The 20186-nt window shown below is 34.2% G+C and overlaps 1 protein-coding gene across 5 annotated transcripts in view; it reads right to left on the bottom strand.

The window, feature by feature from the left end:
- Positions 1-20186, bottom strand: part of FOXP2 (forkhead box P2) — a 532992-nt gene that overhangs the window by 97465 nt on the left and 415341 nt on the right. The window contains exon 5 of one of the 5 annotated variants that reach the window (XM_068549334.1): positions 17311-17385. The exons of the other annotated variants lie outside the window; for them this stretch is intronic. Coding sequence (XP_068405435.1) covers positions 17311-17385 — 75 coding nt within the window. The remainder of the gene's footprint in view (positions 1-17310; positions 17386-20186) is intronic. 5 annotated transcript variants of the gene reach the window in all.

Here is a 20186-nt window from a genome sequence, read left to right as displayed (position 1 = left end):
AGCCAACCACAAATACCAGTGCTTACATGCTAGCAAAGAACGGGCCAACACTTCTCTTGTCATAGAATTTCAGAGCAAGAAGGGCCCTCAACGTTGTAAATGGCTCTAATGCTTCTTTAGATAGATCTGCATCTAAGATGCACTGCAGTAGCAACAGGCTTGAGAAATTCACACAGGACCCCCTAGGCAGCCTGCAGGCAGTGAGAGAAAAGCTGGTATAAGTACAACCCTGTGAGGGGCTTTCTGGTCCTGATCCATAGTTTGGAGAGTCAGGTTCAAGAAGTAGCATGCTCTAGGGTTTGCTACAGTGCACATTAAAACGGCAAAGCTCTTCCCTCTAATGTTTGGTCAAGAAAATGTCTATAAATTTTCATGATAGTCTCACTTCAGAATTTCATTTGGTTAAATTCGTAATACCAGAAAAAAAGTAACTCAAACTGTTTTTGATAGGAATCAAAACTACCTGAATTAAGTGAATAAAAGGAATAACAAGCAAAATTTGTGTCCTAAAAGGGATATTGCAAATCTGTAAGCCACAGTACACTCTGCTCTTTAGGTAGGGGAATGTAGCCTCAGAGCCCACGAGATGGCATTTTGTAACATGGACGTGTACACAGTAGGTGATCATGAATATGTATTGCCTATATGTATCATAATATTAACGTATACACATTACTATATATAAAATAGATAATCAACAAGGACCTGCCGTATAGCACAGGGAACTCTACTCAATATTCTGTAATAACCTATATGGGAAAAGAATCTGAAAAAGAATGGATATATGTGCATGTATAACTGAATCACTTTGCTGTACACCTGAAACTAACACAACGTTGTAAATCAACTATACTCCAATATAAAATAAAAATTAAATTAAAAAAATAATAAAAAGAACTATTGACTTCTGGTTTAGTATAACAGAGTAAGCACCCAATTCTACCTTCTTTTTCTACCTTTGTTTCAAAAATAGTAAAATTATATCAGTCCTGGGAAAATAAAATAAAAGATGTCAGCAGAGGACCAGAAAGTTTGAGAAACCAGGTATAAAGTGAGCAGATGAAAGGGCATAGATTGACAAACAAAAGAATATGGAAAAATGCAGCCCAAAATGCCCGTAGTAAATTCTTACTTCCCACAGAACACAAAGCGCAAGGGTGGGCCATGGTACAATCATCAGGGGAATTAATTAAAATCCACCATTGAGAATGGGCAGGCCTGTAAAACACCTACTCCTCCTACACACTCTCCAAGTAACAGAGCAAGGCTTCTCACAGAAATGGCTTTTGCCTTCAGGATAAAGTCTGAGAAGTGCATTGCTAGTCTAAGAAAACAAACTATCTGTCTGGAGAAAGCACCCAATATGGTTGTAGGAATGCAAAAGATAAGCACAGCAGAGTTGAGAATTAATGCCCCAACTCAATTACAGATTTAAAAGTGAAGCAGGCCATGCATGCTTAAGGAAGAGCAGCAAGTAGTGGTGACAATAAAGTGAAGACCCAAAAGTGAAGCCTGCCTTTCAACACATTCCTGATGATTAAGGGAGAAGTTTACTGTTGAAAGAAATCTACACAACTGTGCAGAAAATTTACCCCAGCTACCAATCCTACTAATTAGCCAAGTCCTTCATTCATACATTGAACGAACAACCAACAAGCATCAGACATTTGAAGCAAACCAACAGCATAAAAAAGAACGAAAGAGACTAACAAATAATTTGTATGCTCAGAAAGATTTTAGTGGCTCCATAAAATAAAAATAGCCTGCTAGCTGTTTTTTTTCTAAAGAGCTATCCTTTATAGCAGAGAATCAATAGGAAAAAATAGATATTTAAGTTTATTATTTGAGTAATAAAGATAACCACTAGAAGAGCTCAAAATAATAAAACTAGGCAAAATTGGTGTTAGTGAAAAAAGACTAAATTCCTATTCTTTTTATAGCAAGAAGTCAGAATATTTTATCTGTAGTTGATAAATCAAGAAACAGAAGCAGTATGTTTTACATCATAAATGCTGTAGGAGATCAGGGGAAACAACCAGTTTTTTGGGGGACAAAAATGGCATCGCTTGAATTCAGTTTAAGAGTTTGGATGTGGAGACAGCCAAAATGTCCTGCTAAAGAAAAATATTCAGGGCTCCTTTTCAGTTCATGAGCTGGCACATCAACTAGCAGCTATTCAATATGCTTGGAAATCTTTCTAATGACAAATCTAAAGCAGTAATCAACCACCTGTTTACTGCTGAATGTTCCAGAAAAGCAATTCCCTTCGCATTCCAAAGAGTAATAGTTGGGAAAATATGAATTTTAAGTTTCCTGAGGGCAGGAAGTCTATCGTTTTCCATTTTCAAGGAAACTAAAATCATAGAAACCATAAAAGATGTTTTCTTCTGGAGCTGGGGGAGAAGAGCCACTTCTTAACCTTTTGGACCATTTTACACTTTTTTATTGTTGTGCAGGCATTATTTAATTGTTTTAAAGTATTTTTAAAAACCTAATTCAACTATGGGACTGAGAGTAGGTGGTTAAAAACTGAATGAGCTTAAAGTAAATATTAAAGACACTTTAAAACGAGGATGAGACCATTAGAATATTCAATAAGACACTAAGAACGACAGACTTTATTCTTTCATGTTCACCAAATCAGCAACTGATATGAACTTGGAGAACTTTACATAACTAGTGAGAGAATGGTATCCTCTTCTTACACAGGTTTAGGAAATACTTCCATATTTCTACCCTTGCCTATGCCTTTACTCAAGTATTTTATTCACATATTGTTGAAAATAGAAATCAGCATAACCTAAATTGAATTAATCACAATTTCTCAATTTTAAGAATTACTATGCTTATATGTATTTAAAATCGGTTCATTCACACCATTAAAGCTGGAATTTAGTAATAATAATGAAACACCTAAAATTTAATATTAATTAAATAATGAGTACCTACCAAACTTAACATTTTAATAGTAATAATTAAAAAGGCTTTAAAAATACTTATAGTACTTTGTTAGTAAAACTGTCTTTATTAGTACAAACTATGATTTATAAATGCATTGCAATAGCAAGAAATTTTGTGCTAGTTTAAGAGAAATTATTTACAGTAAGTAATATATTGTTAAAATATATTTAAGCATGAAATAGAAGAACAAGAATATGAAGTATTATTTGGAACCTTGACATCTGGAAGTATTTCAAATGACTGTTCTGGGGGAAAGCTTCCTACAAAAATCTCATTTAAGATGAAAATGCAGCCAATTGAATACTGATAATTAAGAGGCAGACATAATTTGATATAATATACAGAAGAACTTTATTTAAAATATTAAGTAAAATCAAAGGAATAGTTAACCAGTAACACTGACAAGTCATTATTAAATGTATTATAAGATGCAAATATTGTTAAAATATATGTGCATATTTAATGCACGAATTAAAGTCATCAAGCATTCTATAAAGTGTCATTTAATTTAACAAATGATAATAAGGTATTTATAAATGGAATCTAAGTAAAAAAGCAAACATCACTAAAAATACTTCCAGTAACTCGCACTATAGTAAACCTTTTTTTCCTCCCTACATCCCACAATCCTTTTTACTTCTGAAATACAGCACATATCATAGACTAAGTGATATAAAACTTTTTTAACATCATACTATAAGTAGGCCTTCTTCAGTTCAACCATCATATCTATCTGATATTCATGAGTTGCCAGGTGAAAAATTCAGTCAAGCAAATTTTGTAGACAAAACCCCAATAATATCATATTACTGAAACTATCTTACTTTTCAACTTAGTTTACTCAAAACAACTGATGGGTGAAGACACAGTTTTGCCCTTCACAGACACATACAAAGCAGCCAAATAAATAGCTAAAACAATGTTGACTATAATCACAGAGCATAAACTGGGGTGGGACCTAAGATTCTGCATTTCTAACAAATTCCCTGGTGATGCTGGAACACACAGTGTAGGGAGGGTCTAGATTAAGTGTTTCCTGATCGTGACTAATCCTCTGAATCACCCAGAGCACTTGGTAGAAGAAATACAGATTTTCTGATTTTCATTGAAAATAATAAATCCCCATGTTTGAGTGAGACTCAGAAAAATGTGGACTAGACTGCTAAGTTTGGGAACACTGATTTAAAGACTGCTAAAATTTAACAGAAACTCCATTCTTTAGTCTCACTGTTCCCAACAATATTTACATATTTCAGAAACTTTTCTTGGTCAGTAAGAAAAAAGACCATTAGATGGCAAATGGAGAGAAAAAAACCCTTGACTATTGCTTACCATTATGTTTTCACTCAACACTGTACTTCCTTCCTGATTCTATGCAGAGATATTTAAATGAAATACTATAAATGACAAAAGAAAAACAAAATTCCACAGAAACAAAAGGAGATTACTCTTTAAAGTACCTACTGTATGCCAGCCCTTCTGCTAGACGGCATGTGTGTACATTTCTCATCGGGTAGCATGGAGAAACGAAATGGTGTTTCCCCCAAAGTCATCACAATCTAGCTAAGAAAAAGGTGGAGCAGCCTTCCATCCTGTACAGATTTTTACAGTAGCAAGATATAACTACCTTATCCAGGAAGTGATGAACTCTATGATCTATCCTACCCCACGGAGCAGAGAGGAGGGAAAGACTTGAGTGCGCAAAGGTATAGAGTTGGGAAATGCTTGGGCATATTTAGGGCAGAGTGAATATTTTGATTATTTTTGAGAGTCAGTTAAAAATAGGGAATGACAATACACATGGCAGGAGGGGGAGATTTTAAAAAACAGCACAGATTCAAGAATGCCAAATAAGTGTTTTACTGTCCAACAGAAGATTTAACAAGAATAGAAGACGTAATGAGAGTAAAGCATTAGTTCAAGAAAGACAAGGACATGTAAACTAATTGAAGAAATATAGGAAGTTGTCAGAATTGAAAAAAAAAAACAATCAAATTTTTGAGAGCACGAGTTGGAACACTGTCTGGTGATTGTCAAATCCTTTCTGTGTTCTTGTTTGAAGGGAGTGGAGCTGGAAATCCCTGGTTTATAGGAGGTGGATAGAGAAAGCAAAGGCAAGGTGTTCAAGGCAGCTAAGATGACTCAAATATTCAGGTACTCCTCCAGTGTGAGGGTGGGGGAAGCTTTCTTTAAATAATGTTTGTAGTGGAGTTATAAAACAAACTAAAAACCACCAGAAAAATGCCACAGGTGGCATGACATGAAGGAGAGATCTTGGAGGCAGACAGACCTGAACTGGGATCTTGGCTTCATCCTTTACTAAAATGTGACTCTAGCCCAGTTATTTTACTTCTCAGTTATGCTCAGCTTCCTCAAGAGAAAGGAATTTTTTTCCCTCAAGAGAAAAAAATAGGCGTAAATAGGTATAATAAAAATTATGGCAAATGGTTTCCATACCTAAAAGAATGGGCTTGTGCCAAAGTGACCACAGTGCTGTTCTGCCTTGTAAAACCTGACATACTCGATACTTTCACCAACACCCCAGTAAAGGGCAAAACAGAAAAACATTTTAATTAAGTTTGGAGAGCAGATTTGTTTTGCAGGGAATTGAGAACTAAAAAAAGGAAAGGGATTCATTTTCAGTAAGAATGATGTAGGAACTCCTCCATCACAAGTCACAGAACTATTTGGAGAGAATATACGTCCAACCGTTTACCACCAATTCCTGAAATCTTACCACTTAAAGTCCACTTTGTAAAGCAGAAATATTTGCTGTTGTAAATGGGCTTCAAAAGCAAGGTCTCTATTTGTGTCTGTCTCCCTCCCTCCCTCCCTCCCTTCCTTCTTTCCTTTCTTATGTTGTTTTCCTCATACTTTAGTTTTGATTTTATGAACAGAAAGAAGGTTTTTTTGGTTTAGGGATATGTTACTGTGTCATATCTTTGTATCCATACTGCATATACTAAATGCAGAATTAAGCAGGGGCATGTATGTCTAAGAGCAATTTCAGTGGTTGGTTTATTGGGTTGCTCTTAAAATTTAAAACTGTCAATACAGTGAAAAAGAGACTCTCATAATATTTCTGCATATATTTCACCCTAGTTACATGTTCTGTTTTCACTAAAATGTTTTTCTAAAAAGTGAAGAGCTATATTTTATTAATTACTAAAAATCAACCAATTACTTAAAAAGTTCAAAACCTTAATGTATCTAAATGTTTCATAAAATAATTAATGTTCTTCAGATTTATATTAATCCACCTTAAATTTCGGAGGGGAAGGAAAGAACACTCACATTATGATTAGGTTATTAGAGTCTCTTATAAGAAAATAGTTGCTAAGTTTTAACTCTAATGAGTAGTTATTCTTTTGGCTAAAAATATCATAAAGTATAACAAATATGGTGAGAGTAAAGCTGTCATAACTAGAAAATTTTAACAACCATGAATACACCCTTCCCTTCTTTCATACAGTTTGCCCGAGAAACAGGAACCCCTGAAAGGTGACGATACAAAGTTCAAACTCAGATGTCAAGACACTAGGGGAGAGAGACAAGATGGTGGTCACAAGCCACAAACAGATTTAATAAATGATATAAAGAGAGGTACTAACCTAGCTATGAGTTTACTCATTTTCAAATTTCTGTCCATTTTAGATGAAAGTGGGTTTCTATTTCCTTTAGAGATGAATTACCTCCACCTATGCCCTTGATGCCAGCACTCTCCCCCAATCATCTTTCAGAGCTTGTTTCAACTCTGTTCTTTTCCTTCTTGCTGTTTTAATCTTTTCATCTCCACTGCCCCCTCCCCCAAGACCCTTCCTCAATTCTACTCCCGCAAGCTCCCATCCTGTCATCTCCCTATTAATCAGTATTTTTCTCAAAGGACTAGTACACTACTTGTCTACGTATACTCTTTTAGTTACCACTCAAGTCACTGCCAGGGACTATATTCTTTGAAACTGCTCTTACCAAATCTAATAACTTCGTTCATGTCTCACCCCACAGGCTTAAAACCACGCTTCAGTCTGTGATAATGCTTTTTAAAAAATCTCTTCTATTGCTCTTTGACTGATCTTGCGAATTCTCTGTGGTTGTCTTCCTTTTCACAATTTCCTTCAAAACAATGGACTCTAAGTTCCTGCATATGGCCTGACTTCTAAAGATGCACCATCTCCAAGTCATCGCTGTCTGCTGAACATGGATATCCTACCAGCAATGCAAATACACCTCCCAAACAACACTTTTATCACCTCTAACTTCCTATTGCCCACCATCAAACCTGCTATTCTTCCTGTGTTCTAGATATCACCAGATTCCCAATCAAACAAACACAGATATCCAGGCACAAAATTCCAGAGATTTCAATTTTTTATGTTCCTCTAATTGCCAACATACCTTTTAAATCAAAGTGTTGTATTCTCCCTTAAATCTGTCCTCTTATTTCCTTACCCTGTCCTTCCCCTAGTTAAGATGACAACATCTTAATTGAATAACATCCAGTTAATTTTTTTGAACAACATCCTCTCACCTAGACACATAGACTCCACTATTTTTTCTATTTCCAGTCACTTCTTCCTATTGCTCCCAAGGATATCTTTAAATATGATACTCTTGTTATGTTACATCCACTTTGTTGCTCAAAATCTTACAGAATATTTAAGGGTTTTTTAAAAAAAAAAAGCCAATTAAAACGTCAAATTCTGGCTGTGGTCCATATATTTAAAGACTATGTAACAACTTTTCCCCATAATGTTCTCCAATTCCCAAGATACAATACACTATGCCCTAACTTGAAAACCACCTATGCTTTTTTTTTTTTTCTGTTCTATAACTTAGCTTATTCTGTCCTCATCACCTGGAATGCGCTCTACACTTCTAGCGTGATGAATTTCTGTTTCTGTTTTTTTTCTCAAAACTTCACCTCTAATAAACCTCTTCCATCTACTTGTCCTCAATTCCTCAGTACAATGATTAAATCTTTTTTTACAGTTTGCATTGATTTTTCAGTCCTAAATTATGTATTTTCCACCTTCACAGTATACACTTTTCAAATGCAGGTGATCATTATTTTACTGAAAATTTTTGTAGCATGGTGAGTTATACACAGAATGTGCTCAGTGAATATGTGTTGAATGGAACTGAATGTCAGGGGCTGTGTAAGAATAATTCCAAAAGTGTGGAATGGATTAGTATAGACATACAAGATCAAAAGAGTGATCAAACAATGTGGAGTACATTGGTGAAAGAACATTCCTGTGGGATAGTAATTGAGCTGGACCTTGTATAACCAGTAGAATCTGATAAGCTGATAAGAAAAGAGAGGAAGTTACAGAGTGATAATAACACATGAAAAGGAACAGAAAAAAATGGAATAGTGTATGTTTGGGAACAGGAAGTAGATATATCAGTTAGAACCCAACATTTTTATTTGTGCAATAATAGGGCATAAAGTTGGGAAAGGAAAAGAGCCCAGTGGTGGGGCAACAGAATTGCAAGGCTGAGGTTTGTAAAGTTTTATCCAGCAGACACTGGGCAGCCATTAAAAACTGTAAACAAGTTATGAGAAAAGGAAACAGGAGCAATTATTTATCCTATGATGGTAACAATAAAAAAAGGGTTTATGTTCTAATTAACAACGATAGCATTGATCGTTCCAGGCACTTTGTAGGACTTTTCTAGAAGCACAGTTTCTCAACAGACTTCTAATCTCTGTACTCATTTCTATAGCTTTAAGTAGTCAATTTACAAGTGCTATGAATATTTTTACAGGATCAAAGGTGTATGTTAGTCACTTAGCATTTTCATCTGGTCAATTCAAGGATCCATTCTGAACTTTACCTATTTAAATGTTTGATATTTCAATATCAGACTTAAAGTATCAATATTATGTCATCCACTTTACTTTGTATTTTAAAGTCAGGATGACCCACAAATGACTTATGTTCAATTGTTAAGACATAATATTTGTCTGATGGATAGTAAAGAGACAACCTGAAAAGCCAGGGAAACCCTACAGAGCAACTGATCTTGCTTGGATGTGTAGGGAATAAATAAAAGGGGATAAAGGGAAAATGACTCTGAAAGATTAAGACTTTGTAACTATTAAGCTTATGCCTCTAAACATTAGCAGATAAATAGCAATGCCCTGCATAACTTTAAAAAATAAGTCTTTTTTTCTAGCTGAAGTCCTAACAAAAGAATGTAAGCAATAAATCAACAGTCTGGGATTTCGCGATTCACTTTAAAACATTTCTGGGGGAATCACTAAAGATCCTTGAATTTTTCTTTTCTAAAACCTCAACCTATAAATTAGACTATCTCACAGATCTGATTGAGACGTTAAAAGTGTCCTCAGTTATTTGTAGTGAGGTGGATGGACTCAGAGTCTGTCATACAGAGTGAAGTCAGAAAGAGAAAAACAAATACCGTATGCTAACACATATATATGGAATCTAAAATTAAAAAAAAAAAGGTTCTGAAGAACCTAGGGGCAGGACAGGAATAAAGACGCAGACGTAGAGAATGGACTTGAGGGAACGGGGAGGGGAAGGGTAAGCTGGGACGAAGTGAGAGAGTGGAATGGACATATATACACTACCAAATGTAAAATAGATAGCTAGTGGGAAGCAGCTGCATAGCACAGGGAGATCAGCTTGGTGCTTTGTGTCCACCTAGAGGGATTGGATGGGGAGGGTGGGAGGGAGATGCAAGAGGGAGGAGATATGGGGATATATGTATATGTATAGCTGATTCACTTTGTTATACAGCAGAAACTAACACACCATTGTAAAGCAATTATACTCCAATAAAGATGTTAAAAAAAAAAAGTGTCCTCAAGTAGTCCGGTAATATGCACGGTAATTTCAAAAGTGATCATGAAACTGATCTGGTTTTTGAAACCTGATTATAGGTAAATGTGATTAGCAACATTTGGAAAAAGGGAGTGCTTTCTTTCTTTAACAGATATATAGAATTAAAATTAAAGTACACCGCTTGCCAAAACTAATATGTATGAACCGTGGCTCAAGTCTAAAGAACTATCAGATCATCAAGAGTTCTCCTTGAATTCAATGAATAATGAAGAGATATAAGGAAAGTCACTTGGATTCTTTAGTTTTCTCAACTGTAAAATAAAGGAGTTGAATTAGATGAATCTTAAGGCTCTTTTAAGCTAACATATTCCATCAGTCACTACAGGATGGAAATGCATGTGGATCAGACACCCTCGCCTCCTTATTTTGGCAATGCACTAACAGGGCACAACCCCTCCAATAAAGCAGAATACTACGTAGGTAATATACAGAAAGACAAGGGTAAACATGCAAAAGAAGTATATTTTCCAGACTTAATATGCAAATGAAGTATGTTTTTCACCCTTAATATAAGAGAGTATAAGAGAGATGCAACTTACAGGCAACAACGATTTAGGGAGAAATAAAGATAAAACAACAGTACACGTTATTCATATTATTTTACTTCTTTTCATTTTATATTGATTACCTATGTATCAAGAAAATATTGCATATATAACATTAAATTTCTAAACCTTTAAGCTTGTTTATCAAATTTTGATATCATTTTTCCAACATTCTCTCTCTAAAATTACACAACCACATGTGAATTTATGAATTATGCTTAATTTAATGAGAATTTATCTCTGAGATATTTACTTGATGCCTCCTTTTCACTGTAGTATCTCTTAAGAATACTCTTACGTAAGAGTACTTAAGTAATATCTCTTCAGTTCTCTCTCATTCTATACTGTCTGTTTTAAGCCCCACTAAATATTTTACAACTCAAATCCTAAATTAGAATTAAGATATTATATTGTTATTCTGGAGTGTCACGTTATAACACACTGAATTTGAATGGTAGATTACTTCTGCCAATATTCCAAAATATCTCACACTATCTCTCTTAAGAGAGAACAGGAAGAAGGTCTGCTGGAATGGTAATGACGACTTCAGGGAAAAGAGCTTAGGAACATGGCTGCAAGAGCCGGAGCATTTCGTGCTGTTCCTCAATGTTAAATACAACAAAAAAGTTTCATCTTGAAAAGCTTAACTTGATATAAGACTTTATTCTTTATCAGTAGCATGAATCTACTTGCACCAAATTTATTACCATTCTGATAAGGAATATAATTAATTGGAAATAAGTGCAATTTCATCTAAGATGTATGGTGCACTGTATGATTACAGCATGACCAAATTCTGATAATAGTAAGCTTTCTGAACCCCGCTGGATAAAGATTTAAAGTACAGTGTGCAGTTTCAGGTTTAAGTTTGAATGCCAATGGGAATCATGTACTGTTTAACATGATATCCTATGTATTAAAATATATGAAAAATCTGGTTATTTAGAAATATCTTTAAGTGAATATATTGCTGCATGAATGGTGCCAGTAATAAAAATTTGATTCTATAATTTGTCACTCATGTGCATAACAACTCATTTGCCTAATGAAAATTACAAATGTAAAAAATTTAACTTCAAAAAGAAGAGAAAGAAAAATGAATTGCAGATAGAACTCAATAAAAACACATGGACATTCTTTTACATAATTGATCTTTTAGCTATGTATGTGTATGTATGTTTGTGTATGTGCGTGTGCTCATGAGCTGTGAAAATGTATACACTAGGATGACTTGTTTTTTTGTGCCTTTCACTTATTATTATGCTACAATAAGTGATGTGGAAACATACAAGGAACAGAAATACAAATAATAAATACAGAATACACACTTTATCAGTGATGTTTAGAAATATGCAAGAACTATAGAGTGAACTGTTAGAAGTTAATACAGATTATATTTCATATTTGTAGAGACTATCACTAATAGCTCACAACAAATAACTTTAAATGTGAAAGGAAAAATACAGTCTTCAAATGGGCAACATAAATTCACATTATTGCCACATATATATTCTAGTGTGTGTATCAATTTAGTTGATGAAAAATATATTAACAACAACAAAACCAGATAACTAAATAAATAATCCTTTCATCAGCCCCTGATTTCTGTCATACTAATGCTTTGGTGAATCATCAAGGGGAGTAAATTATTCATTATAAATGTCAAAGAGGAGTCCCCATTGAAAAAGCTCTGCTACTGGTCCTTCTTGGAACCAACATCAAGAGAATTCATGGCAGTCTCAAATATTGCAATAAAATAAAAGGTGAGAGGCAATCACTCAGGAGAGGTGTCTAGAATGAACTGAGCTCAGGGAGCTACATCCCAGCTGAGTGAGGTGTGTAAAGATAATTACTAATATCTTGAGTTATACTAGGAAAGAAAAAGATTAATCAAGGAGTTGCATGCAAATGTCAGTCAAGGCTTAAAAACAGAAACCTTTATTCTACTTGCAACGGAGAATCTGGAAGGTTTTTAATAGTAGCTCTAAATATGGTCACTATATAGCGTTATGGCATTAACAGAATCAGCTGTAATATAGGTGTTTGAAATGTTTGATTATCTTAAGGTTTATTTTAAATCAAAGGATCTAGCACAATGCCAATCCCACTGTAAGAGTGAGTACAAACTACTCAAAATGAACATGATGAATTAACAAATCTGAGTTTTACTGCTTCAACATAAATTTAAAATTTTACTAACATAACTTTGCATTAATAGCAAAGAGTTAAATCTTGCAATATAGGTTTTATATAGAAAGGACTCTCTAAAAATTTTTATCCCAGGTTAATTGTCTCCAGCTTGTTAGTTAAAATGATCAACGCTACTAATAAGTAGCAATTTATCTCTAATTCTTGGTTAATCTCTGCCAATACATTTATAAAAGAGAAGGGAAGAAATAATTGGAGATAATCTGGCACTGCCACATGTATTTCCTAATTTCCTATCTTCACGTGTTCTGGTTGGATACAGACAGTTGAGAGCACAATCATTTTCTTAACATTCTTTAGCCATGATTTTCCTTGACTGCCTGAAGACATCATTTAGCTCTGGTGAGGCAGGGTTCTTTCTCTTTCGCTTAGCTTAACACATCAGAAAACATCTGGATAACTGATTTTTGTGAGGGAAAAAGTCAGTGTTCAACTTAAATTAATGAATATAAAGACTTTCCTCTCAGGAAGGAACATTTCCATCTGTTTTGGTCATGGCATAAGGTGATGCCCGAAGCCCCTTAGTGTTAATACCAAATGCATATTTAAATTTATGTCAAACAGAATTGCCTCTTTGGTCCAAGCAAGAGTATATTGATGATACTACAGATACTGTGACTCAAACACCTACTGCACACTTCCTACGTGTTAGTCATCATGCTAAGTACTTTTGGGGGTTATCAAATGTAATCCCTGTACTGCCCTATGAGGCAGATACTATTATTGTCCTAATTTTACAGATTGAGAGCATGAGGCTAAAAGAGGTCAAGTAATTTGCCCAATATTCAATCTAGAAAGCTGATTCCAGAGCCCATGGGACAGAGTATTTGGTACTGGGCAGAATTTATTTAAAGCCTAAAAAGAGAGATGAATTTGAAACAGAAAATAAGAGATTCTTAAAACTGTCACTATCCCCTTTTCCTTTTTTCCTCCAATCCACAATTCCCATCAAAATAAAACATTCAGGAGTCAGTCACAACAGAATCAAGATGTGTAGGGTAAAAGATGACACTGTGGTCAATAGAATTTAATTTGAATGTGATATAAAACTGCTAGACCAAGACCAGCCAAGTCTTTATTTTTAATTTATAGGTCCAACAAATTTTGTTCATCAAGATACGCATTTGACCCAGTGGTAAATGTTTTGAAATTAAGATCCAGAAGACAAAGACTCTGAGCATTCTCATAATTGCCTTAGCACTTAGAGCTAACGGGCAGAGTCCTATGCAAAATAGTATTCACATAGGTGTAAAAACCTATAGGCAAGACTAACAATAATATTATCTGCAGGTAGGTGCTAATAAGGCTCTTCAGGCAGATGAGGTGTCAACAAGGTCTACTTCTTGAGGAGTGAACTTGGGTTGCGACTGTGTGGCAGGGAAGCCAAAGGTTGTGAAATTTAGGATCTTGACAGAATTAGCCATTTGTAAAGCTGTTTGATATATCAGGGAAAAAACAAAGGCACCAATTCCATTACTAAAGTTTGAAAGAAAAGTAAAATAAGTGAAGATTTTTCCAGATTGGAGTTAAATATACATCATTTGAAAAAATTGAGGGTGAAAAGCAAGTATAGAAAAGAAATCTCTTACAATGATGCTCACTTACACTCATCTTCTTGTCTTTTAAAGCCAGAACTTAATGCTTTTTCCTATAAAATTCAAACTTATAATAAGAATATTAAATTGTTACTCTTAGAATATTAAATGTACAACCTCTGGAGCCCAAACATTTCTTTTAAAAAAAACAGGGAATAGAATTTAAGATTACAATTTTTAGGTAGACATGATGTGAGTACAATTACTACTGCCCAGTACTGCAGTGAATTAGTAGAGGCACAATAAACATAATCTATTAGTGAGTTCATAAAAGCGTCTCTACTGTTCAACAACATGATAATAAGGAGACACAATACTTAGATGATGGCCAACATCTTATGGCTACCTCCAGACCAAAACACCAGAAAATACTCCTCTGAAATATATTTTCATTGCATCTTTGGTTAGGAACCTGACACCATAAATACCTGAAAGAGGATGATATGATGGAGAGCTTTTGACATCTGTTTAATCTCAACTATGTAACATTACTATTTCTTTAAGATAATTTGGGCTTTAACCTACATTTGGTGATTGTAAGTGGCTTTCCTCCCCTGAGATTTATAGTGCTTTATTTCAGGCTTGTTAATAAACTTATAGGAGAGAGGGGGTAAAATTAATTTAATCTGCTACTTTAGAACACATGCCTGAAAACTTTGTTTTTTTATTTGTGAAGGTTGATCAATCATGGAAGTAATATGTGTGATATTAAGTTAATCCATTGATAGAGCATTATGTATGGTCTCTTAAGAATTTAGAAAACTATTACAGTGGTTCACAATTTATTACAAATGTGAGGTATATAGATGGGCTGGTTTTAGATACACGTATCTATCCTTTCTATACCTTTGTTCCTTCCATCCCACCAGTAATCTCATGGTGCTCAGACTTAGTCGAGTACCACCCCAGCACACTAGTACTTATAAAATTTAACAAATACTAAGAGAGAGAGCCATGACCATCACATAGAAACTGTCAACTATGAATAACAAATAGTATTTGTTTGAGTTTGCATCTTGGTTTTAAATCACATTATGTAGCCATTTTAGCTTGCAGAAAGTTTAATATAATCAATAAAGGAAATAAGCACCTACTTAGTATTTAATGTTTCCCTTGTGTTGTGAAGTCAAGAATCATCATTTGCAAAGTCACTCAGTGACTAATTTGAAGTATTAAGTTTGGTGCACTGCAGGGATGGAAAACACCTGATCTATGCACTGCCATGCTCTCTCCCCCCACCAACCACAGCAGACCTCACTAATTTATCCTGTTGTTCTTTCTGTCTTGGAGACTAACTGCAGTCTCAGACACATGGCACAACCTCAGACTCCTGTTCAACACTGCATTCAAGGCAGCCATGAACAATGTGGCATACCTCTGGAAAGACCAATACATTGGTGATCACAAACTTGGGCTATAGATTCAGGCTTGCCATTGAGGAACTGCAGGGCACCTGTGAGTTATTCATTTAATTTCTCCATGGTTTGTTTTTACTCTGAAAACATTTCAGTGAAAATATAAAGATCTGTTGCTGTAGATGTATTTTTCCATCAGTACAGAATAATTTTTTAAATGGTAGAAGTAGATTTACATAAAGAACAAACACTATTATTGGTTAAGCCATCTCACTCTTCAGTCTAAAGAAAACAATTTTTCCACTGAAATTATTTTAGGAAAAAGTGTTACCAATTAAGAATACTGCCTGTTCCATTTTTAATGCACTATTTTTTTAAGTATAATTTTGAATGAATCTTCTTTACTAAGTTAAAATATAGTTATTTTTGAAGTGTAACTTAAATTTATTTTCTTCAAAACATAGAGAAAACCTAGAAATTAAGATTATTTTAGTATTTCACATAAATTTACATAATTTCAGCAAAACTTAACACTACTTTTTAATTTTTGCTATTTTTTCAAATGTTATTATTGTAAAGAAAGCTTAGGAGGGCAAACACTTTAGAATTAAAATGAATGAAATCCCAAACTAGGTAATTTCAGATCATTATGAAACCTAATTTCATGTGCAAAATTTATTACCAATCTCCTGCATTCACTACTTCCATAAAATAGTACATGTTACTGCTGTAACATTTCCATTTCCATTTTTGTTTTGCATCTAACATTTAAAAAATGTTAAAGTTTATATATTTTCCACAAAGAAGAGCATTCCACGTTAATTTGACACTATTTTTATTGAGAAAAATCTTTCTTTTTTTCAACTAAGGTACGAAATTATATATTTCTTCTTCATTCAGGAAGACACTGATTATTTGTCTAGGAGTCTTAATTATGTTGTGTTCTACCAATCATAAATTAGGAAATATGTATATGGTAGTAAAAAAAAATAAGTTTTGGGTGAGTCAATTTAGGAATATTCTAGACCATGGAAACTAAAAAAGTACATCAATTCTTAAGGAAACAGCAAAAATTCTATATATGAAAATATACGACTTACATATTTAGAGATTCCTTAGGAATACAGGTAGTATCCATGGTAAATAGAAACATGAAGTTGCTCTATTTAAAAATTCTTGAACGGCCACTTCAGGATCGCTATTCATTTCCAAGGCTAACCAGTATGTGAACTGGGTCATGGAAGCAATTTTCATTGGATATTATAGTCTAAAGAGACAAATTACACTCTAGTGACAGAATATGTAAAAAGAGGCCTTGGTATATTTATATGGTAACTTGCAGAACATGGAACAGCAACTTTTCCCTAAAATATGTATTGTATCTATCCATAGTCTCAATGCACTTATTTTATGCATATCAATACCATCTCATCAAATTATTCCTAAATCTGTTCAAGGAAAGTGTAGTGGTTCAAGAAAAGTACAGAGGTGAAAAAGCCATATGCTCTCATATATATAAGGTAAACTTTAATGCCATCAACTCACAGAAACTGTGAACTGTATGTATATCTGATGAAACATAATTGAAGTGAGAATATAAGAAGTAACAGAAAACAAACTAATTACATCTGTGCCTTAACATTAGTCATCTCTTGATCATCTGCATCAATGGAAGGCAGTGGCTGATAGAAAATCACAGACCATCTCTTTAGCAGGGTTGGGTCTATGGCCTTGTGCATAGTAGCTGAATTACTAATTGCCCAGTGTAACTTACTGCAAATGTGTTGTGAGGATGCCCATCACCAGAAGAGTGGCCACAGACACATAATTTTGTTTCTGGAAGCAATTCCTAGATTAAACAAAGAGAATCAGGAGTTGGCTTTTTTTTTTTTTTTTTTTTCCAATCTTAAGGTTTACGCTAATAATGTACATTATCATTTAAGAAACTATTATTTGGATTATTATCTTGGTAGGTTGACCTAGGCAAGACTACTCCACCTTTGTCTCACAGCTAATAATAGTATTAAAAATAAATTTAAAAAACAGGAATAATTTGGCAGATGTTAATTTGAATATTTGAACATACGAAATAACCACTAACCAAAAATTATCGATCATCTACCAGGATATTGACTTAGGAGCCTCACTTACCACTTCTAAGCTAAAATTATGGCCGATGTTTATTAATAAATATTCCTATAGCTTTAAGTGGTACTGTGATTTTAGAGTATGGGATGCTATTTGTCCTTAAAACTTTATCTCTTTTTGAAAAAGCTAACTGTTGACTTGTAGTCAATTATAACCAATACGAATGAACATAAATCCTGTCTTGTCATGAAATGTGAGAACAATCACAAGAATCCCTTTAAATAAACTGCCTTGGCTCTGCATTACTATAACACAAATATTGCCATTAAATACATATTTAAGACTATGGAGCTAAACTCAGTAATCTCTGTTAAAACCTGTTGAATTGTGTCCTTTGTATTGAAAATTACTCTATACACTCAAATGAATAGTTTGCATTTTTATCTGTAAAAGCAAAGTGATTATTTATTGATAAATGACATGGAATGTCATTTTTTACCTAAGTAGCATTAGACATTTCAAAAGATTTTGTCTGAAGGGCAAAAGGATTACACTGCATTTGAGTAGACCATGTGACAACACATCCTTAGACTTCATGTATGATATGAAAGGATGATCCCCATTCATAAGATACACAAGGGAAATTATATCAGAAAACAAGAAAAGCAAGGAGGGATGTGGTAGGGGTATCAGGGAGTATCTGTAGTGGTTCGATGCATGTAAATATTACATCTTATAAATAATTCTTTTCAAATACATCTCTGAAGTTCAGGGGATCTGTTTGAGAAACGGATTGTACATGCTTTACATCACTATATGCCATTTTCTTCAAGATAAGAGCAACATTAATTTAAACAGAAAAAAAAAATGGCTTCCAAACTACTCTTTCCCTTCAATTTCCTATGAAGAAGTATGTTACCTGACGCTGGCAGATGAGGATGAAGAAAAAACGTTCAAGTTATATTTTACTGTCAGAATCCAACAAACACTTTTTCATCTAAATTATTTTTGTCAACAGCCTTGTAGTACCCTTGCTAACCTTATTTGGCACCAGTGCATAATTAGATACACAGGGGTGTGACTCCAATTGAAGGTGTTGGCATTGAAGCACTCTGTGAAAATATTAACTATGAGGTTAACTCCAATTTTCTCTTCTTTAATTAAATGCACATGGTACTAATGAGGTAACCTACTGTTCCTTGATAGCACTAATTAGCTAAGAGGAGAGTACACTCTCACACTGCAATTTAAACCTAAAAATAAGGTTGAAATATGCTAATTGCAGGCAATTTAAAACAGTACAAGTTGAAGAACTAGTCATAATAAGAGAAACTGACTGCTTTACAGCTAGGCAGCTGTAACTTTGGTTAAAATCAAAACAAGCCACACGATTTTTGGACTGCTATTTAAGGAGGTCATAAGCATCCTAAAAAAAAAAAAAGAAATGAAATGCTACTCCGTACCGCAGCAATGAACCAGACTAACAAAAGATCCTCAGATCGACACTCATCTACCTAAAACCAAAAATCAGTGAGCATCGTGACAACTCCAAAGGTGCCACGACACTGTATTTAGTACTGAAAATGAAACTTCATAAATAAGCAACATCACCTTAAGCTCTTTCAAGAGCACCCAAATTAAGTATTGTACTTTGTGTCTAACAAAGACAAAACATGTCAGGTGCTGAAGATTTGCCATCGCAATCACAGAGTCTGAAGGGAGGATACAGAGATGATTAAGAAACAGGACATTTCCAGACCAGGTACAAGTACACTGATAAAAATACACAAAAGATGCTATGAAATAAAATGCTGTAGGCATCATTTAAAGGATACAGGTGCCAAAATTATCGGAAGGATTTCATTATAAGAAGGAGATTTTTGCTACGTTTCTTCTACAGATTAGAGCTCTGTGATGGGAGTAGCCTGAAGCTTCACTGTGAGAGAGAATGTTCTCCATTCTCAGCTCAAATGACTCAGAAACATAATTTCAGTAAATCTAAGTATAATCCAAACATATCTTCTTTAATTGTGTCTCAAACATTTCCCCAGTATGATTTTAACTGATAACCATTGAGATAACTTTGACATAAAACAAGATTCTGAAGGACCTTCTGATGCCATGACATATTTTTGTTCATCAGAAACTTTGTTTAACCAAAGCAATCACTGCCTGACAATGCCAAATCATTCCTGTTACCATAGATAAAAATACAGCACATTAAAATGATACTGTCATTAATCTATCCTTAGGGACAAAAGAGATAGGACTGTCCCACACTAAGGACTCACAGTGACATTTCTGCCCTGTCATTCTGCATGCAAAATTATAAGATATATACAGTTTAAATAATCAAAAGAGTTGAGCAAGGAATAAAAATAGAGTTAAAAAGCAAAATTTATGAAAAGAGAAAGTCAACTTAATCTTATGTTTACTGAAGAACAATACCCTGGAGAAAAGCAAACCATTTGAAAGGCACAGGCTTTTAAGTAACTCCCAACTAATAACTCCAGGAGTTTAAAGTATGTGAGACTAAACTTTGCACTGCCATTAGCCCGTCAT

The sequence above is a fragment of the Eschrichtius robustus genome, chromosome 8 (assembly GCF_028021215.1).
Source record: "Eschrichtius robustus isolate mEscRob2 chromosome 8, mEscRob2.pri, whole genome shotgun sequence".
NCBI lineage: Eukaryota > Metazoa > Chordata > Mammalia > Artiodactyla > Eschrichtiidae > Eschrichtius > Eschrichtius robustus.
The sequence above is the reverse complement of the archived record's forward strand: the minus strand, read 5'-3'. Positions and strand labels throughout refer to the sequence as shown.